General features: G+C 42.3%; 1 protein-coding gene across 3 annotated transcripts in view; it reads right to left on the bottom strand.

Annotated features, from left to right (window-relative positions):
• macrod2 (mono-ADP ribosylhydrolase 2) overlaps window positions 1–20,805 on the bottom strand; it is a 562,649-nt gene that overhangs the window by 90,739 nt on the left and 451,105 nt on the right. For all 3 annotated transcript variants that reach the window (XM_035400443.1, XM_035400444.1, XM_035400445.1), the window contains exon 8: window positions 18,168–18,241. In XM_035400443.1, coding sequence (XP_035256334.1) covers window positions 18,168–18,241 — 74 coding nt within the window. The remainder of the gene's footprint in view (window positions 1–18,167; window positions 18,242–20,805) is intronic.

Here is a 20,805-nt window from a genome sequence, read left to right as displayed (position 1 = left end):
CTCTCTGTAGATGTCATACTGTCATATGCTTGCTATAAATGGGGGAAAGGAAATATAGCACTCATCACACAGCAGCAGTGATGGAGAGGGACCTTGACCAGTTGACTTTGGCGATGACCAGATAGCCAGACTGAGAAAAGCCGGGTGATCCCCCTAAACGTTCAGATCTTTTAATGGCCGCCATGAAGACAGCTGTTTAGTGTCTCCTGAAAGCTGGATCTGGAGTGCATGCAGTTTTGTTTCTGAACTGAACAGCGTAGTTCTATAGCGCCTGTACACGTTCCTTATCATCAAGGCCTGTGTACCACGCTAACGTTTCCTCAGCTTATTTTTATTTGAACTTTTGAGCTGGGCGTAACATCTCCAACACCCTGTTAGAAACAATATGGCCCATACCAGTAACAGAAATGCCACTTTAGAAAGTTTTTTTTCAAGACTCTCAGCCCTTTTATGGAAAAAAAGACAGATATCGGAACAATAAAACCCAGAAACATCATACGTTATCGCGCACTTCCTCAGGTGAAAACGCTGGCGCCTGCCTGGATTTCAAAGGGCCTACTCACAAAGCCCCAGCAACACAATACGACCGTTTTTAGTGTCTGTCTCACCGGATGAGCCCTGCCCCGCCGCCCCCAAAAAAGTATCAGTGTGTGTGTGTGCTGAGTAAGAGCCAGAGAGGAAGTCAGTAAAACTCTCATTTCCTGCTGTCTCCGCATAAAGATGTGAGGGGTGGTGTCAGGCATCGGTATGCTGCCAAAGAATGGCACATTAATAGTAATCAAGTGCCCCAGGCACCCAGCACGGAGAGACTCCTCCACCCTACAGGAGTCCTCCGACTCAGGCAACTTCCCCTGAATCTCTGAGCACAGCAGCTCGGGAACCAAAGCAATGCAAAGAAAGAGGCCGTCGCTTTCCTTTACTGCAGCAAGGACGCTCGATTTCAGGATGCATTCAGAAAAAAAAAGGAATCAGGTGTGAATGCTGGTTTTGTTTTACAACAACTCAGGTATACATGTCCATTGCTAATCCCATGAGGGGGCTGGAAACCAGTTTTAATGCGTCACATTTAAAACAAATGTCTGAAATTGGTCCTGACTGATTCTTTAGCAAATATTTCAAAATCAGTCAAAACAATTGTACTCAACAATTTTAGATAATCAAATCAAACCTCTAGCTAATCAATTTTGGTAATTAAATAATTCACATGTGGTTAAAAGGCACATTCACAGCTTTTATTTAAGAGTATTTTTATATATTTTGGTTTCACCATGTAGGAATTAGAGTGCTTTTCATCCCCCATTTTAGGACAGCATAATGTTTGGTACATATTAATGTTACATAAATGAAAGTAGTCATGTTTAGTACTTTGTTGCATATCCTTTGCATGCAATGACTGCTTGAAGTCTGTGACAAATAGACATCACCAGATGCTGAGTATCTTCTCTGGTGGTGCTGTGCCAGGCCTCTATGCAGCCATCTTCATCTCCTGCTTATTTTGGGGGCTAGTTGCCATTTTCAGCATAAGAAACACATGATAAATTGGATTCAGTTTGAATGAATGACTTGATCAGCCAAGAATTTTGCAGTTTTCAGCTTTGAAAAGCTCTTTCGTGGCTTTAGCAGTATGTTTGGAATCACTGTCTTGTCGTAGGATGAAGTGCCATCCAATGAGTTTGGACGAATTTGGTGGAACGTAAGCAGACATGATGCTTCTGTACACTTCAATATTAATTCACCTGCTGCTCTCGGCAGTTACACTATCAATGAAGGCAAGTGAGCCAGTACCTCTGGCAGCCATACATGCCGAAATCCTAACACCCCCACCACTGTGTTTCACAGATGAGGGGGCTGATTTTAATCCTGGGATGTTTCTTTTGGGCTCCACACTTTGCTATTGCGGTCGCTCTTATACAAGTGAATCTTGGTCTTGTCTGTCCACAACAGCTTTTTCTTCTGGTTTATATACTTCTTAGCAAACTGTAGCGTAGCCATCCGGTTTTTGCAGCTAGCTAGTGGTTTGCGTCTGGCAGTGTAGCCTCTCTAGTTCTGAAGTCTTCTATTAATAGCAGTCATTAACACATCCGCTCCTGCCTCCTGAAGAGTGCCTCTGATGAATTGGGCAGGTGTCTGATGGTTTTTTCATTATGGTGAGAATTATTTGGTCATCAACTACAGAGGTCTTCCTTGGCCTACCAGGCTCTTTGCAATTACCAAGCTCACCTGCTCTCTATTTCTTCTTAATGATGTTCCAAACAATTGATTTTGGTAAGCCTGAGGTTTGGCCTATGCCTCTGTTTTCATTGTGATTGTTTCTTATTTCTCAGCCTCAAAATGGCTTCTTTGACTTTCACTGACACAAGTCTGGTCTTCATGTAGACAAATGGCAGAAACAGACTCCAAAGACAACCAAGACTAGATGCTGAATCAAGACTAGATGCTGAAAGCTCTCTTTCACCTGCACTAAGGAAGCAAATGAAAACATTTGACTCATCAGAAACACTTGTGTAGCCTGTGTCCCAAATGTTATGGTGCCCTGAAATGGGAAGACTGTGCAAACACACTCTTTAATGAAAGCCAAGAAGCTGCACTTTAACAACATGTGTTTGTTTGATTACAAATCTGTAATTGTGGAGTCCAGGGCTAAATCAAGAAGAAAAAATATGCCCTTGTCCCAAACATTGTGGAGCTCACTGTATGGTGGCAATACTGAAGGAAAAGAAAACGCTGGCAAGGAGCAAAGATAGCATTTTCAGATAATAATTTAAAAGGACAAGTCCTGTCAAACTGGCTCATGGTGACAGAATACCACATGCTGGGAAGTGACAGTACAATATTGGTTTCACACCGGTTTGATGAATGCAGCAGTCAGATGGACCTTCCGCTCCAGAGAAACTCCACTGCAGGACTGGGGCAGCCTCATTATAGCACGGACAGTATTTGAGCACAATAAACATTTCACAAAGACCTGATGAAATTTAGGATACAGGTGCTCTGAGGAGAACAGGTTACTGGTGCTCTGAGGAGGTCAGGTTACAGGTTCTGTGAGGAGGACAGGTTACAGAATCTGTGAGATGAACGGGTCTTCAGTGATATGCACTAGGATATGGGAAAATAGGTTCGTAATTTTGTCCTGACAATTTTTCATATTTTACTATCTTTTATTATTTTTGATATCTTACACCATGGGCAAGAATGGTCTATTGATCTGGAGCAGGAGAGCGGTTCAACAGATGTGGAGAAAATTCCACAGATGTGGAGTCTTAACTTAAATTACTACTTACTCTGCTGCTTGGCCAGTGAATGTCTAAGAGAGATGGTGATCTCTAGGTCATGTACCTGGAAATAAGCAGTCAGCAATATTTTACATGATTTTAGGGGAAAAGATGTGAAATGGTTGATATCAGCTTAAGTGGAAATGCATTGGGCAGGAAAAATACACCCTTTACAATAGGGAGGTGATTTTAAAAATATGACAGAGCCTATGTTCTGCCATAGGAAAAGCACAGCAGAGCACAAAATGAAATGCTTGATTTTTTATCGATGAAAAGATGGCAGTATGCAAAACAATAATTTTGTGCTATTTCCAGCTATTTCGGTTAGTGACCACCTAAAGCTGTATTTTTGCTAATTAACTAATTCATTTGTTTTTTTTTTAAATATGTTTTTCTGAAGAGCTAACAGTTATGCAGAACTGAAATTATACAGTTAAGCAGTGGTATCTCTCTTTATTCATATTGTATGAGAATATCACAGAGGGGGATGAAACAGGGAGACATTTATGCTATGACATAATCAAATATTTTATTTTTCATAAATACTCCTTGTTTTGCGCTGTAAAGTGTCATGGACACCACAGAGGTAAATGATGCAGAGGCAATTAAAGGAGCAGAGCCAATGGGCCTTGCTTGCTCAGTGTGATAATGATAATGATTGGATGGAATGCAAGGGGGGTGTGGCCTCTATGACAGAACATCCTAGATTCAAATTGTGATCAGTCCACCTCTACGAGCAGACACAGCAGTAATGCTATGACTCAATATGAATCTCACTAACACAGAGAACCTTGTAAATGCTAAATCTGTTCATAGATAAAAAGAAAGAAAATAGCATTTACTGAAATGAGAAATGAATATTAAAAGATCATTCAATCTTTCAAAGTCAGACAAAATCTGAGAGTCAAATGATCCCATAGCTGCAAGCCAGACACTGAAGAAACTTTGACAGTTAATAATACATCACTAAAATGAAAATAAATAACAGTCTGATAAAATGCTAAGAATTCTTAAACAAATTCAGAAACCTCTGAGGCATATTATAAAACAGAAATAACAAAAATAGCGATTTTACTGATACGGATTTGATTGAAATTCATATGCAATTGCCTGGTGATTGCAACGTGTGTATTGCGATTTAAATCGTCTTTTTGAAAATAGCAATTTATGTGCGGACTGCACGTGACTACAACACAAACTGATAGAGGTCTGCCAGGCCTCTTTTAGATGACTACTGCACCTACCTCAGGTCTCGAGGAAGGCTTTGAATTTAAGGGGGAAAAACAAGCCCAAATCAGCGGTGCATGCGGCTATGGCTTTGATGATGATGATGGCTTTGATCTTGCCATCACTAAGAATGACAGCTGTAACAGCAACAGTGGACCCCAACGGCGAGTGCCTTTATTGCATAAGATCCCTCCGAATCTTGTATTCTCCAGTTCCCCTTGCACAAAGGCTGAATTGGTGCAAAAATGCAACAGGAGAAGGTCCCTCTCAGAGGACTCGTACTCTCAAACAAGCGCTCCATCCCAAAACATTTTTCACATTTCCTACTCTCGTACGCTCCACAAAACCTCAGAAGGAGCCAATAGAAGGAGACGAGGGATAGAGGATTATGGAAACGGAGAGCAGATTTTAGGTATAATGCTCTATCATCATGATTAAGCATTATTAATCCAAAGTGAGGATCAGGGATCCATTTTTTTTTTTTTACTGAACTTTATAGAAGCAATAAAAAAAGAAAAGAAATTGTAAGGAGAGAAAAAAAATTGGGGCATAATTGTGAAAATTTTCTTTTGTAAAAGTTACAAAATCGAACGACTTCATTTATTAGTTGAGAATTACAAAAAACGTCCGCCCATATAAGCTATAAGTGGCAAGTGTCAAGCCATTTGTACACTGCAATTTGCAAATACTGCACTATACAGAAGGATGAAATGAGAGACTGTAACTAATCATACAAAATTAAATATCTAGATTAAAACAGATTAAACTAAATTAAAGGTGTATATTTAGGGCATCAGAGGTGTAATATACTGTCAGTTTCCCTGCAAGTTCCATGAAAGTTTTATGCATTGGTAATTTATTGTTTTTCATTGTGCATGCCATGTATTTTCATTTAATTAAAACAGGCAGCACATCATTTGAATGATGGTTTTGCTCCAATGATGAGGTGAGCTGCAGTCAAAACCCAACAGAGCAGTGCCAGCACACTTGGTTATCTCCGCGTCTGCAAACCTAGAGTAGATACTGAGGCCTCGGGAATAATGTAAGCAGCAGAATGTCAACAGCCCCATCTTGTTTTGCATGTCTTGGTTGGGAGTTTCGTCAGCAGGTCTAAACCTTGCACCCTTATTGCGTTCTACAAAAAGTGTTTGATACCGAAAATTTCTCTCTAAATATGCCAAAATTAGGTCACAGTCACCCATTAATATTTCATCATTTTCAACTAATGAAGTCACTCAAACAACTTAGTAAGTCATTCAAATGACTTTGTTAGTCATGTAAACTACTTAGCAAGTTGTTAAAATGTTTTTCTCCTCAAAAAAGGCTTCTGCAGAACTTACCAAACTGTTTTTGTGGAGAATAGACAAAAAAACAAACAAACAAAAAAACACTGAATGCGAAACTTTGTTGTACGTCGCTCTGGATAAGAGCGTCTGCCAAATGCCTGTAATGTAATGTAATGTAAATAAAAGAACTGTAAAGTGTTGTGAGCACATACGTTCAATGATGAACTATTGTGTGAGAGCAATTCTCTCTCTCTTGCTCTTTCTCTCTCACACACGCACGCACGCACTCACACACATTTCTAAAGCTGTGGTTGTATGTGGAACTTTGGGAGAGGTCAACATATTGCATAGAATCCACAGACATCATTAACCCACATGGTATCTTAGAGGAGTGAAGCGTATTCTCGTGGTGTGAGGCTAAAATATTGTGGGAAAAAATATAATTCTGCAGGAGAAGAGACTATAATCCATTAATCAACATGCTGATCAGCTATGACCCGTCTTTAATTTAGGAAAGGCTGATTGTCTAGGTTGTGATAATGTTTAAAAAAAAAAAACCCAACAACCTAAGATAATGCAGTTATTTTGCGAACAAATTCAAAAAAGATCTATTTTTACGTAATCTCTGTCACAGGGACATACAGTACTGCTTGAGTAATGATGGCCTGGTTTTACGGGATAGAACTGCTGACAAAGATTGCTTTGAGGCTCAGAGTTTATAGCTTAATCCATATTAATGTGAGCATCTAGGAAAAGGCTAATAAAAAAAGCCAAAGTGGTCATTACATTTTTCATAATCTCTATGTTCCTGCAAGCCTGAGATAGTGCACATAATTAATACCCTTGATAAATGACCAAAAGGCCGTCCTCAGCTCGGCGAAGATTCTATTTCTTATTAGATTTCTTTTGTGCATGGCTCTATTGTTTTAGAACTGCTTAATGATATAGTTTGGCTCTGGCGCAGTTTACCCATCTATGGCAGAGCTTATCGTCACCACAACAAGATGGACAGTCTGGCAAGGTGATCAAGTTGTTGCTACTTTCAGATGATGAGAAAGAATGACTAGGAACCAAATGGCTTTCCAGCACTCTTTAAACTACAGTTAAAACCAGGGAGTTTAGCCATAGGGTGCCAACCAGTGAATGAATACATCCCCATTTATGAACTCACACATCACTCAAAGGAATCAGTGCACAGGTTAATGAGGAAGCCACACGGTCGCAAGCACCAGACACACCATCCATACACCACCCAATTGGCCAGTTATTTGGTGTATACTTGGTATGTTCAGTGAAGCACTTTCAGTAGCTTAATTTTGAATGAATTCATCAAATGCAAAACAAATTACATGCTGCAATTACCTACATGTTAAATCATAATTGGAATAAGAAGTTCTTGGGGATTTTGGTCCCTTAGAGAGAACCTTTAGTTGCCCTAAGAGTGTTCTAGCATGATGCCCAATCAAATAGGACAGACAGACAGATGGCAGGTGGAGAAAGTGCAATCCTACATGCTGTTCAATAAACAGATCTGCTTTCTGCAGAATTTATTTAAAAAAATAATTTTTCGAAGAATGAAATTGTGAGCTAAAGCAAAGTATAAATAGAAACTGATCCTGCAACTTGAACTTGTCAAACTATATGTACTCTTCATACTGCAGAGCAACACCTATATATATGTTTGGAACAAAGCCATATTTTTTTTCTTGATTTGGCTCTGTACTCCACAGTTTTAGATTAATGTTCAAACAATGCACATGTGGTTAAAGTGCAGATTAGCCAAAGAACCTGTATGTCATGCCTCTATGATGGCTAGCAGCTGTGGAGTCAATATTAGTAGGCTGCAGTGCTGTCACTGGGCCAGAACGCACCAGAACAGTGTTCTGTGAGTGAATCTGACAGGGGAACATGCATTCTAGCTTTTTTTTCCTTCAAAAAAAGAAAGAAAAAAAAAACATACGGAGCAGAAATGTTTGTGGCACAAGCCATGGTCACAAGCATAAACATGTCATTTTGAAAACACAGCACACCACTCAGCCAATGAAACTACAGCTGTCCTCTCCCCCCCAACTCTCTGCAGTCACGTCAACATGAAGAGCATCCAGTATTGCATTCATTGCTACATTAGAGGATTCAATTATCTCTAAAAATGCATTAAAATTAAGCATTTTGCAAAACATTTCTGCCCCCGGAACCGTCCTACATAGATGGGTTCCCCTCGTTAATTTTGGCTCCTGACAGCGCTGGGAGGTCTAAAGCATAAATGGGGACAGAAAGTGAAATGTACATATTGGCCCACTCTGAAAAGGGGTCACGTTTTTTAAAGCTGAGTTCGAAGTTCACAGCCCGTGTTCTCTGCTTCATACGCAAATTATTCTCCAATAAAAGAGCATATTACTGTATACCGGCACTTACAGCACTGCCTCACCATGAAGGGTATAGAGCAGACAGCACTTAGACCAGTAGTAACCAATCCTGTTCCTGGAGATCTACCGTCCTGTAGGTTTTCATTTCAACCGTAATCTGGCACACCTGACTCTACTAATTAGCGACTCAACAAGATCTCTCACTGTCAAATGCAGTGTGCTTTGTTTGGGTTGGAGTGAAAACCTACAGGACGGTAGATCTCCAGAAACAGAGTTGGTTACTACTGACTTACACAAACAAACATACAATCAGTTTTATGGGTAAAAAGTCCTTTATCGTTTAATGTTTTTTAAATATGTAACTGCTAACATGAGCAATATTATTATCAGAAACAATAGACCTGAGAGAAGATGAAAGACATAAAACAACGTGAAAACACAAAAGCATGAATTAGAAAAAAACTGTAAAAAAAAGGCACCTTACACAGAAAATATAATTGCTTTTCACAAGGGGGAAATCCAGACAAATATTATGAATCTCACTGTAAATAGAGTGACAGGCCATTTTCAGATAGCAACTGGTGTTTCCATGGTGACATGAGGGGCATCTGAGAAGTAGAATTGATCCACAGAAGAATGTATTCTCCAGTGAGTGCTGTCAAATACTAGACAGTCCCCACCTCTTGATATTTCTGAAGCCAATCACAACACACATTTTGCTTTTTTATTTCAGAAGGACCATGGCTTTAGGGATGGTATGCCACCACATATTCATCCAGCACCAGAGAATGTCTGTTCTCTTCCAGGCTGTCTTGAATTTAAAGACTTAAAGTGAACAATACAACAATGCGGCATGCATACAAATGTGGTACGATATTCCAGATCTGGAGGAAAATAAAAATGGGAATATAAAGATCAAAAGCTTTTTATCCCACCCGTTTCACTCGCAGTTTGAGCAAAGGGGCTTTTCTCCAGGAGAATCACTGAGTTTCAGTCTCACAGCAGCCAGAGCTTTTGATTCTGCTTTAAAGGATGTTATCTCAACCATTGTAAGGCCAAGTCTCCATTATTAATGGAGTTTGGTTAAAAATGTGGAGCCGGCTGGAAAAGGTACTGTTAACAGTAACATATGCGAGCCCCCGAGGAGATCAGCCAGTAAAAATACTCTTCACAAGTGCAGGCTGGGCACTGCAGTCCAGAAGTGTGCACGTCTCAGCTGCATGCTGGACACTGTAGTCCAGAGAAGTGTACATATTTCAGCTGCATTCTGGGCATTGTAGTCCAGAGAAGTGTGCACATTTTATCTGCAGGCTGGGCACTGTAGTCTAGAGAAGCAGGCATATTTCAGCTGCATGCTGGGAATTGTAGTCCAGAGAAGTGTGCATATTTCAGCTGCATCCTGGGCACTGTAGTCCAGAGAAGTGAGCACATTCAAGCAGCCAAAACCAGACTTCCTTTTTGAAGCTCATTTCCTGGTCTTGTTCTTCCTGGTTGCTCACTAGCGCCACTACGGTTGGCTCCAGTATAGGTGTTTTCATATCCGGTTTCCATGTAAGTCTATGGTACAAATGCGGTCAAAATACAAAGTCAATAATTTTTTCTCATGAGAACAAATAGTTATAATATGTGTATTTTATTTGTCTTATGACTGTTCATGGGTCGATTTCATGATTTATTGTGTCATTTGGGCACTGTTATAATATTTGTTGTGGACCAATGAGGTATAGTTTGCGTCACTTCCTGATTACTGTAGAGGACTAAGCTACAGTAGGGGCTACAGTCCATGGTCACTGGGGTGGGAGGTGGCGTCTCTTGGCCTTGACATTGCGACTCCGACCAGGGTCCACCTGTGCGAAGTCAGAAAATGCAGGCATCCCATTTTGTAGTGGTTTCATTATAGCGTGTGCTATTTACAGCTGCACTAGACGACCATAAAATAATCCTCCTCTGAAGTTTTTCGGTAGCCGAGTCATTTTTACTATTTCCTTTAGCCCACGTAACCAAATAATTAGTTGGCAGAAAGCGTAATCAGCTAACGCTTATTTGCTATATGTGGTAGTCCAGTAGCCTATGCTAAAACAGTTTGCCATTTGACTAGCTAGCTAACCCTAACCGGCAAATATTCCATCTGTCAAACGTGTTTGACGGCTTGTCAGTCGTGTACATTCCGTAAATGTCTACCTGGGCCATGCTGCACGAATGTGACAAAGCTAGAAGCTAGCAAGAAAATAATAATAATTAGAAATTCAATGTACATTATTTTTGTCTTTATGCAACAGGTGGAAAACTTGATCTTCAAAGTGCATTGTCATATTTACACGCCTGTAGATCAGTTATTAAAATACTTGGTAGATTTGTTAATCACCGCTGACAGTGTTAATTTTTATTCGGTAAAAAGTGACTTGCGAACGATCGGTCAGCTAGCGTCACCCAGCAAGTGAACACCACAAACGGCGATGGAGTAGTAGCAGTTAATGGCTCATTAACTGACTGTAGCGAAAACCTACGACGATAACTTGCTTGGTTAACAGCAGGTCTACCAGACAGTTATATGAAAATTAGCCTAGTCAAATCACCAGTAGTCTACACATCTCTGATAGATTGACCATCAGTGCAGTCGATGTTCTTCCCCTGTAGTTCATATTGCTAATGCGTGAGCTAACCACGGATAGCTTACCTAGCTCACTGGCAAGCTGATATGCTAGCTAAGCATATTCGTTTTGCCGAGAAACATAAATTGGAGATAACTGAACATAATTGTATTATTAATGTCATACATATAACGTGATTACATGACACAGTACTCACGGATGGAAATTAAACTCCGTAAACATTTGATCATATATTTTAAAACATAACGGCAGACAGTCAGCTAGCCTCAAGTTCGTTCTGCAATCGTTCATTCAGGTTGATGGGCTTTTCCGCACCGGACTGTCAATCACTGTGTAAAAATCACAGAACCGCTTAACTCTATGGTTTTGGCTCCAAATCGACAACATGGCCGCGCCCGCCATTGAACGTGTTTTAGAGACCCACGGAGAGTCAATGGGTGACGTCACAGTAGCTTTGTCCATATTTTTTTACAGTCTCTGAGCACATTTCAGCTGCATGTCGGGTGCTGTAGTCTTGGGAAATGTGCACGTTTCAGCTGCATGCTGGGCACTGTAGTCTAGAGAAGCATACAGATTTCAGATGCACTGCTCCCTGTGTGGGTGTAGGTGCAGGCGGCCATGCTGTGTTTCATTCATCAATCATTCTGCCTGCTATCCCCCCTGAACACTATTTCCACAGGGAGAAGTAAACAGTCCCAAGAGAATGGACCATATGACTCAATAATAGTATGTGATTATTTTTTTAATATATTTTTGTTGACTGCACAAAACATCTCTAAAAGCAATAGTGCTATTTTTGGTCATAAATAGAAAGCCATAAATGCACTGTATTGGATGACACAACATCACATGTGCACAAACATTAGCCCTGTAACTGGCGACTATGAACAATTTTCGGTTTCTATTTGAAGTATTAGTTGAAATGTAGGCTATAAGAGAATATGTCGTCATTGGCTGAGGTAAATATAGGCCAACAGAGAGAATTAATAATCACCAGAAAAGTGGCACATTCCTGAAAATGTAAATCCATAGCAAGGTTAAATAAGAGGTGTAAAGGATGAAATAGAGGAATAAGGAGGAGAATATAAGAAACACCAAGGTTCAAGGCTATTAAAACTTTATCTAAATTATTATTATTTCTGTGGGAAATCCTAAGAAAGTGTCAAAGTTGTGCATGTACGGTGTATGCCCACACTTGGTGGATGTCATCTCAACTAAAAAAAAAAAAGAAAAAGTAGGCCAGATTCAATCAAATGCATGCAGAACGTTTAAGGGCATATAAAACTAAATCAAACCCTCCTGATTAATCTAGCATGCAATCTCCATAAAGACTACTTTTATGCCACCATATCAATAAGGCATCCTGAACTAAAATGCTCCTGCCAATGAAAATTAGTTTTCAAAGAAAGACTGACTCTCATTATGACAGATTGGTCAAAACACCCTTTAAAATGTCCACCCTCTCATACTGAAAGTGCTGTCTCAGTCACATATTTTCAAGCGTGCAAAGTTTAGCTCAGTGTTCTCCAGGAAGGACTCAGACTGTTTGTTAAAATAGACTGTTGCTACTTCAAGTAGAATGTCTGTCCTTCTGGTTTTGCAATAAAACTTCTAATAGTTTAATAGTTTATAAATTAATTTTCTTTCACTGAAAGTTTTCATACATTTATACAAAACATCTCCAGGACAAGGTTAGCTCTGCTTGTGTTGGTTACAAAATAGAATATATATATATATATATATATATATATATATATATATATAGCCACATGGGTTCGCATTTGTATTAGGACTCTACTGACTTTCTGCAGTTTTTATGAAACATTTTCATTTAATTCCATACAAGTGAAAATGTTGTTCTGGAAATGCACAATATTGTACAGCCAGTGGCAGAAGCTAGTTATGATGGGCCCCCGTGCAAGCCTTTTTACAGGCCCTGAGACGCATGCAAACACGAACACACAATGCGCCATGAAGTTATTTTACAGTAGACGCTGTGTAGGGTTGTAGGCTATGAGTTAGGCTATTGGGAAAGTAGGTCAAGGTAGACTCCAGAACCATGGAAGCCGCGCAGCCCGGACGATGCTTGGCTGCAGGCCGGTGGACATGTAAAGGTCCAAACAGTCACTGAAACACAAATCACAACTCGCTGGGCCGATAGATTTCTTAGGCTTACGCATAACAGAACACATCAAACCAACAAGCACAAAACAAGTCAAACAGGAAGCGCTTACCAGAAATCAACAGAGAGCTCTCATTTTACACATAACGACAAGGGCTTCACTGCTTCACATAACAACAAGGGCTTCACTTGTTTCCTACTGGAGCACAAACTAGCAGGCATCGCATGATGCACTCAACGTGCTACTCACCAAAAGACTGGCGAAGCCAAACTTTGTTTCGGTTGAAATGTTACGATTCGCAGAAATTCTCAGGACACTAAAAGGAAGGTGATTTATTATCGATGTCTCTCAAATGACAAATAGCGGGGCCACTGTTGACAAGCAAGAAAGAGAAGAAAAAAAAACACTTTAAAAAAGAAAGCCATCATTAATCACAATGAACCAAGAATGCAAAATGTGAAAGCGCAATTTAGACTGACGTGTTTTTTTTTTTTTTAATATCTTCAAATCACAGCGCACCCCTTATTCTCGGAATGCATGAAAGCTTATTACGGAATTCCAATCTGTTTGATGTATTCAAACCGCGCGCCTATCCCGTGCTGTCGGATCTGGTTCGGAGCACTTTATTAAAACGTCCGCGGACCGCGAAACAGATCCGCGGCTGTGAAATAAAGTGTCACCCTAGATTTCCCATCCGCGGATTAAACCCGTGTAAGCCTGAATTAGACAAAATTAGATTTGGAAATGGGAAAAACAAACGCAGGTGAGAGGAGGGAAAAGTTACACTTGTGACGGTGATCCTCGATCGCATCCCGTACTGCAGTCCCCCACCTCTGCAGATATATTAGCCTCCTGTCTGACTGTCCTGTCTCTGAGCCTTTTTAATGTAAACGTGGGATACGGCTACAATCATAATAGCTGAAATTTGTTTCGTACATTGTGCGCAAATACGTTTAAGCAGCAACTTTTTCATCACTGTCAATCACACACATCAGCAAGAAAGTGAAACTTCCATCTAGATTGGTGGAAGGATATAGCATTTGTGATGGTTGGGGAGTTTCGTAAATTCCCCATGAACTGATTTTCACGCTGAGCATTAGGCCCTGTAATGCCCGCTGAAAATGCATCAGGCCGCAGTGTCGGCCCGAGAAGAAAAGAAATTCACATACACAAGTCAATCATGACAGCCCCCGCCCTCCCCCTCCCCCTCCCCTCGTTTCAGGCCCAGAAGCGTCTTTCCGAAATTCAACAATGGTTCCTGGCGCCTCTCCGTCACAATGCGCCTCTCCCCCCGTTCCCCCGGCGCGTCCGCGCGCGTCAGCGAAACCCAGATTACGGGAAAGGATTCGGGGGTGTGCGCGGGGACCCCTGACACCTGCCGCGGGAACCTGGCCGTCCATCTCGCGGCTATCGCGGCGCCGCAGGAAGGCGCGGGTCACGCCGCCCCCCCCCCCCCCCGCCGAACCGCGCGGCGTCAGATCCTCCGCCAGGCCATTGTGTGCGCGGTGATTTATCACGCTTTCACCTGAGCGGCACAATGGAACGATGTCATCGCCGCCGCGGCCGGCTTATCGGGGTCCTGTGAAATGACTCGTCTGCTGGGGACGCCGCGCTTTGTCACGGCCGTTTGGGGGAAATCTGTCAGAGCGAGCGCGGCGAGCCCGGGCTGGGAGAGGAGCGATCTGTTCAGGGGGGATCGTACCGCGAGCGTATCGCGTGGAGCTCTCGCTCCCCATGTCCTTTCTAAGGATACATGTACAATCGAACGCAAAACCGTCGGGGCTGCGTTCAACACAACTTCTGTTGTTTTGGCTCTGTGCTCCAGCGCATTGAATTTGAAATGAAACAATGAATATAATGGTAAGGTGCAGACTATCAGATTTAATTTGAAGGCAATTACATCCATATCAGGTGATCCACGTAGTAATTACAGCCCTTCTTATACACGGTCCCACTATTTCAGAGGTGTAAAAGCAATGGGACAGTTGGCTGCTCAGCTGTCTCTTGGCCAGCTGTGTGTCTTTGCATCATTACTTCATGCGCAAGAAAGACAACAAAATGTCTAGAGTGGATTCTAGATATGAAAATTGTATTTGGAGATTGTTGCTGTTGTCCCTCTGAGGACCGACGAGGCATCAATGTCAGTAAAGCAGGCCATCATGAGGCTGAAATAAATTGATCTGTTTGATACATTGTTAGGAAGCAAGAGTGCACTGGTGAGCTCAGCAATAGCAAACAACCTGGCAGACCATGGAAGACCTCTAGTCGATCCCAGAACACTTTCAATCGTGAGGAAAAGCCTCTTTTCAACTGTCAAGCGGATCAAGAACACTCTCCAGCATGTAGGCAAAGATGTGTCAAACACTACCATAAAGAAAAGACTGCACCAGCATAACCTCAGAGGGTTCACAGCAAGATGCAAACCTCTGGCAAGCCTCAAGAACAGAACAGCCAGGTTAGAGTTTGCTAAAAAAAAATATTTTTTTTTTTTGTTCCGGAACAAAGCATTATACACAGATGAGATGAGTATTACCCTGTACCGAAGTGACGGAAAGAAGAAAATGTGGAGAAAGAAAGCAATTGCTCATGATCCAAACCATCATCTATGAAAGGTAGTGTTGAGGTAGTGTTGTGGTTTGGGCATGCATGGCTGCCACTGTAACTGGCTCCCTTTTCTTCACTGATGATGTAACTGCTGACGGCACCAGCAGGATGAATTCTGAAGTGTACAGAGACATCTTCTCTGTTCAAATCCGACCGAACGCCTCAAAACTCATTGAATGGTGCTTCACCTTGCAGCAGGACAATGGCCCAAAACATACTGCTAAAGTAACAGAGGAGTATTTCAGGGTCAAACAGTGGAATGTTCTTGACTGGGCCATCTTGAATTCACCTGAACATAGAGTATGCATGACTTGCTGAAGACAAGACTGAAGGTAAAACACCCCAGAAACACACAGGAATTTAAGATGGCTGCATGACTTCAGACAGACATTGAGTTCAAACGATTTGCAACTAAGTACTACATATGACAAATTTATATCAGATTGCATTAATTTGTCCCTTTAATGTTACTCCCTTTTAATTATTCGTATTTAATGAAGTCAGTTCCAATGTAAAAACATCAACATATGGCCTTCTTATTCTGCATATGGTAAAAGCGTTTGGAGAACAACAGTCTTCCTTTCCATAGTCTTCTGGATATGACAGTTTAATTTATTGCAGGAATCCTAAAGGAACAGTCCAAATGCGAAGCAGTTTTTATATATCTTAACATTTGTAGCAGGCTCCTTTCTGCAACTTTTTTCACAAACCACACCACAGAACCTGACCATTCACAGTGCGTACAAAATGACCAGTTAATGGCTGTGGCATCAGGCACTGATGTTTTGCTTTTTTTTGCTTGTTAGTTATTGTTTGTCCCTTGGCAAAGGCAATTGTGAAATGGACTCACACGTTGAGAAGCTGAGGGTAGCTCCATACTGACTGCAAATCTGGCTCCATGAATATAACATGGACACAGAGTACAAGTCAGAATCACAGTCATGGCCTCTGGCTTTTCTTACTAAATCCAAACATTACAGCCAGCAGCTGCCCCACTGCCTGTATCATTAACACTGAAACCCCAGTGCACTTGTAAGGAGGAAGTGAGGGAGGCTCTAAGAACAAACAAAAAGATGTCTTTTAATCCTGTCACGGAACAGAGGATCAATTATGTGTAATTGCTATTCTGAATGAAAATCGAGATTTAGGATTGCAAATTATTTTTGTCTCTTAATCCTAAGTGAAAGAAACAGAATCAAAAATGAGTTGCTTGTAGAATGGTGGTAGCCTGATTATTACTTCTATACTACAATTATTGCAGTCATAAATCATGGGGCATACTATTGACATATTTTACAGGGATCCTGTTTATATCAATGCAGCGTATATTACGGAATTGAATATAAATGATCATATAAAAAAACATGTAAGTAATTGTGCTAAAGCATTTCCTAGTTGCAGTGCTTTGCACTCACTTCTTATAATGTTTCACTCCTTCCTTCTCCCTCTCTCTCTCTTTCTCTTTTCTCATAGAGGCAGATTAACCTTGTGACACGCAAGGCGACACTTTTATTTGTTTGGAACAGTGGATTTACTGTGCGTCTGACCACCCTGGTCGGCTTCTAAGGCCGAGAGAAGATAACCTTTGGGCCGTAAATAGGTGCCACTTTCTAGTGTTAATAACAAATACATCTTTATGGTGTTTGAACTGTAAAACTCATAAGGGAGTGACATAATGAAAATTTTCCATATTGTGTTGTGTTCTACTGAAAGAGGGCAACGAAGAAAAAAAACAGGAACGTTACTCCAGAGCGGAACAGCTCAGTTTTACACAGAGCAACAGGAGTAAGGAAACTACAGCTGTAAACCACACCAGAGGTTCATATTCACTTCCGTCAAATGAGGAGACAAGCGTATGCTTGCTAAGCTTACAGTCCAGTATAACAGCAGAGTCCAGGTCTACAGCTCTGTATAATGCTCTAGCTGTAATGTGTTAGGAACTGTAGAGAATGATGCCAGGGTATTAGATTCAAGTAGTGCATGTACATTTACATATTCTTACACGTTCTCTTCATAAAAACATGCAGAGAGCCAGTACTGCTGCAGAACCCAAAGAGAGTTCCAACCACAGCGAGTTCTGCGTGTTCAGACCGATGGCGTGCATCGGCAGTGTGCTGTTTTCTTCAGGCTGCGCCATCATATCAACGCAGCGGCGGTTACATAACCAGACAAAGCCTTTCTCCTCTCATTAGCATTCCTGCGCCGGTGTATCTGGCATCCCTGCTGATGACGAAGATGACTTTCGTAACGACCCCGCTTCCTCGAGACCTCCAGGCCTCAGGAGGGTCATGCAGTCGGGGAGAGTTATGCGGTCGAGCGGCACTCTGTGTGCCTGTTTCTCAGCGTGACTCCTGTGAATCCTGAACAGGATGCCGTCGTGCCTCGTGCTTGAAAAGGGCTACGAAGGCTGGTTTTTCACAAAGAGGCCCACTCCGCTCCTCAAAAAGGCAGAGCGCACACGGCAGTCTTTGCTTTTAACGAAATCTGAGAACGTTTACGTTCGAAACCCCTCGCGCTCCGTGCGATCTGACTCGCGGTCCGCGGATACGCGGCGGCCTCCAGACCGGCCTTCCTCGTCCTCCCGCCGGAGATCAATTCTGCGCATGCCTTAGCAGGTTATCGGCTCGCAGATCGGCAGAGGCTTTTATTTTGAAAAAAAATAACCAGCACTGCTTACCTCATCGCAGTTCTTCTTCAGCCAGGACTTGACGGTCGCCAGGGCGATTTCGGCGGCGGGCTCGTTCGGATAGCCTGCCGCGGAGAGAAATAAAAGATTTACTCAATATCTATTTAACCGGGACAGCGTGCAGACAGTGTGCAAACATTAGCGCGGAAACGATGAGATAGCTCGCTAATCAATTCCATCTTAATAAATGAAAATATCACAGAGCCCCAAGCGCAGACTGAAAATAGAAAACACCGGGAAGCGCAGAGCAGAGCATGCAGGCTTTTATGAAGTCCTAAAATCTTTATTCCTGTTTATCTGACTCCCGCTGTGAAATTTACAGAACCGTGTGGCACATAAATATATAACCACTTGCACTGTCCTCCTTCAGAGAGACTGGTTTTACAGCTACAATGACGGTAATGACATATTGACCAGGATACAGAAGGGATTGCCCCGTTAAACACAATAGCAATCATCACAGTGATCCCAAGGAACCGGATGGAAATGTCACCTCCGCGTTAACTCTGTATTGATCGAAAATACATGGATTTTTGAGAGGATTAATTTTTAATCAGCTCGCTAAAGGCTGTGACTTGGACAGCTATAAAGACCCGCTGTGAGGGGTGTGAACCATGCCGGTATCAGCCCCATGACCCCCCTAACCCCCCCGATCAGCGGTACGGGGTAGGCTGGGGGTAGGGGGGGGGGGTGTGTTGCTGGAGTCATTTTTGTCTGTTCTTTGGATTCAGAGCTAGTTCTTTAGCAACCCCAAAATTCACCACTGCATTTCACTACATACCAATTTACTCAAACAGTTTTGGATAAACTTGTAGGAACATGTTCTCAAGCGTCCCCATCCTTACTGTATATCTTTCTATATATCCTCTCACAGACCTTGCCCTTTAATTCGTTCATCTGTTCTTGTTTTTTATCATTATTTTTTACATTTTTCTCTTTCCTGCATTCTTCTCTTTTAATACAATCTTTCTTTCCCTCCTTTTCTACTCTCCGTTCTTTTTCTTTCTTTCTGTCTTTCTTTCTTTCTTTCTTTCTTTCTTTCTTTCTTTCTTTCTTTCTCTTGCTTTCCCTTTTCCATCTCCTATCCCTTTCATATCTATTTCATGTCCCCTATTTCACATCTCCCCTTGGGTGGTTTATTTCTCTTCTAGTTCCTTCCTTCCTGGTGTCTCTTGCGCATTCCCTCTCTGAGCGGGTGGCACACCAGCACGGTCTGAGTAGTGCAGTAACGTGGAGGTGCAGTCAGATAAGCACCAATAATTCTGACTGAGATAATGGATGGGAGTAGCTAGACTGACGTTGGGGAAAACTGATCTCAGCGCCATGCGTCTCTGCAGTAGACTCAAGGTTGTTTTTGTAACTTTCTTATTTTTCATATTTGGGCAGCTTCCTGCTCCAGTCCACACATCTCTCCCTTTCTATTTATCAGCTGAGCCACTGAGCCTAAGGACAAGTCTCCTGATTGCTCCCTGATCACGTGGGTACTGCAGAGATTAGAGCAGGAAAGCAGGGGAGAGGCTCTGGGAAGACATTTTCTGTAATTCAGGATCTGCATAAAACGTTCTGCAAATGTTGCGTGGACATCCCCCATCGTCTGCCCCTCCTCTCTCAGCTGTCAGTGCTGGTATTATGGGTAAGGAGCTGGTCTTGTTACCTAAAGGTCACAGGGTCGATTCCCGGGTAGGATTGTTCTGGATAAGAGCATCCGCTAAATGCCTGTAATGTAATGTAACGTAATGTGGTGGCTGGTTGGGAGCGGGCTGCTCTGTGGATCAGCAAGGCCTATGGGTGCAGTCAGGCTGCTGTAGGGGACTGCACCATTGTCAGTGGTGGCTGTTTGGGGGGGGGGGTGCATTCCCCTACAGCAGCCTGACTGCACCTACAGCTCCCCATACCCCCCCCCCCCACAACCAGCCACCACTGACAGCTGAGAGACGAGGAGCAGGAGAGTGAGAAATAAAATGTGACAAACAGCCAGCGCTCTGCATTCACCCTCCAGACATGTGCTGAGAGGCACAGAATCCTCTCTGTCGAGTGGGTCTCAGCTAAGGCAACACTCATTGCCACGTAAATGCCTTTATCTGGTTATCTTAATCGGAGTAAGGTCAAAATTGGAGTAAAGCGATTTGATTAAAACACCTTGATTTTGGCTGGATCTTTCAACATTTAAATGCCTTAGTTGGACTTCTATCAGCTTTTTAAAATTAAAACTCAAACCAACATGGGGAACGGCAGCACGCAGAGTGGGGTGAGGTGCAGTGGTGTTGGCAACAGTGGGTTACTGCGTCAGCTCCGCAGACCTTGGACCGATTATAAAAATAATCCATGCGAAAACGGGTTTGAGAGAAACCGCATTATTCCGAACCACGCAGACACTGCTTTAAACTGATCACTCCCAATAATCAGGGTATTCATTTCAGGCCTTCCTGACCTAAAGCAGCAAGCATACTCGGATGTGACGAGAAGTACGCTGAATCTATTTAACGTGCGATTTATGCGAACGCATGTATAAATGAGAGCTTCGGGGACGTCGCTCCAGAAAGCTGAGCGCTGGCGGTTGTTATGGAGGGGACGGGGTTGCTCTGACCCGCAGAGAGAGCCGTGAGACGCGGCTGCGCTTCCCGGAGCA

Source organism: Anguilla anguilla, chromosome 18 (genome assembly GCF_013347855.1).
Source record: "Anguilla anguilla isolate fAngAng1 chromosome 18, fAngAng1.pri, whole genome shotgun sequence".
Taxonomy (NCBI): Eukaryota; Metazoa; Chordata; class Actinopteri; order Anguilliformes; family Anguillidae; genus Anguilla; species Anguilla anguilla.
Note: the sequence above shows the minus strand (reverse complement) of the source record. Positions and strands in the feature narration are given on the sequence as shown.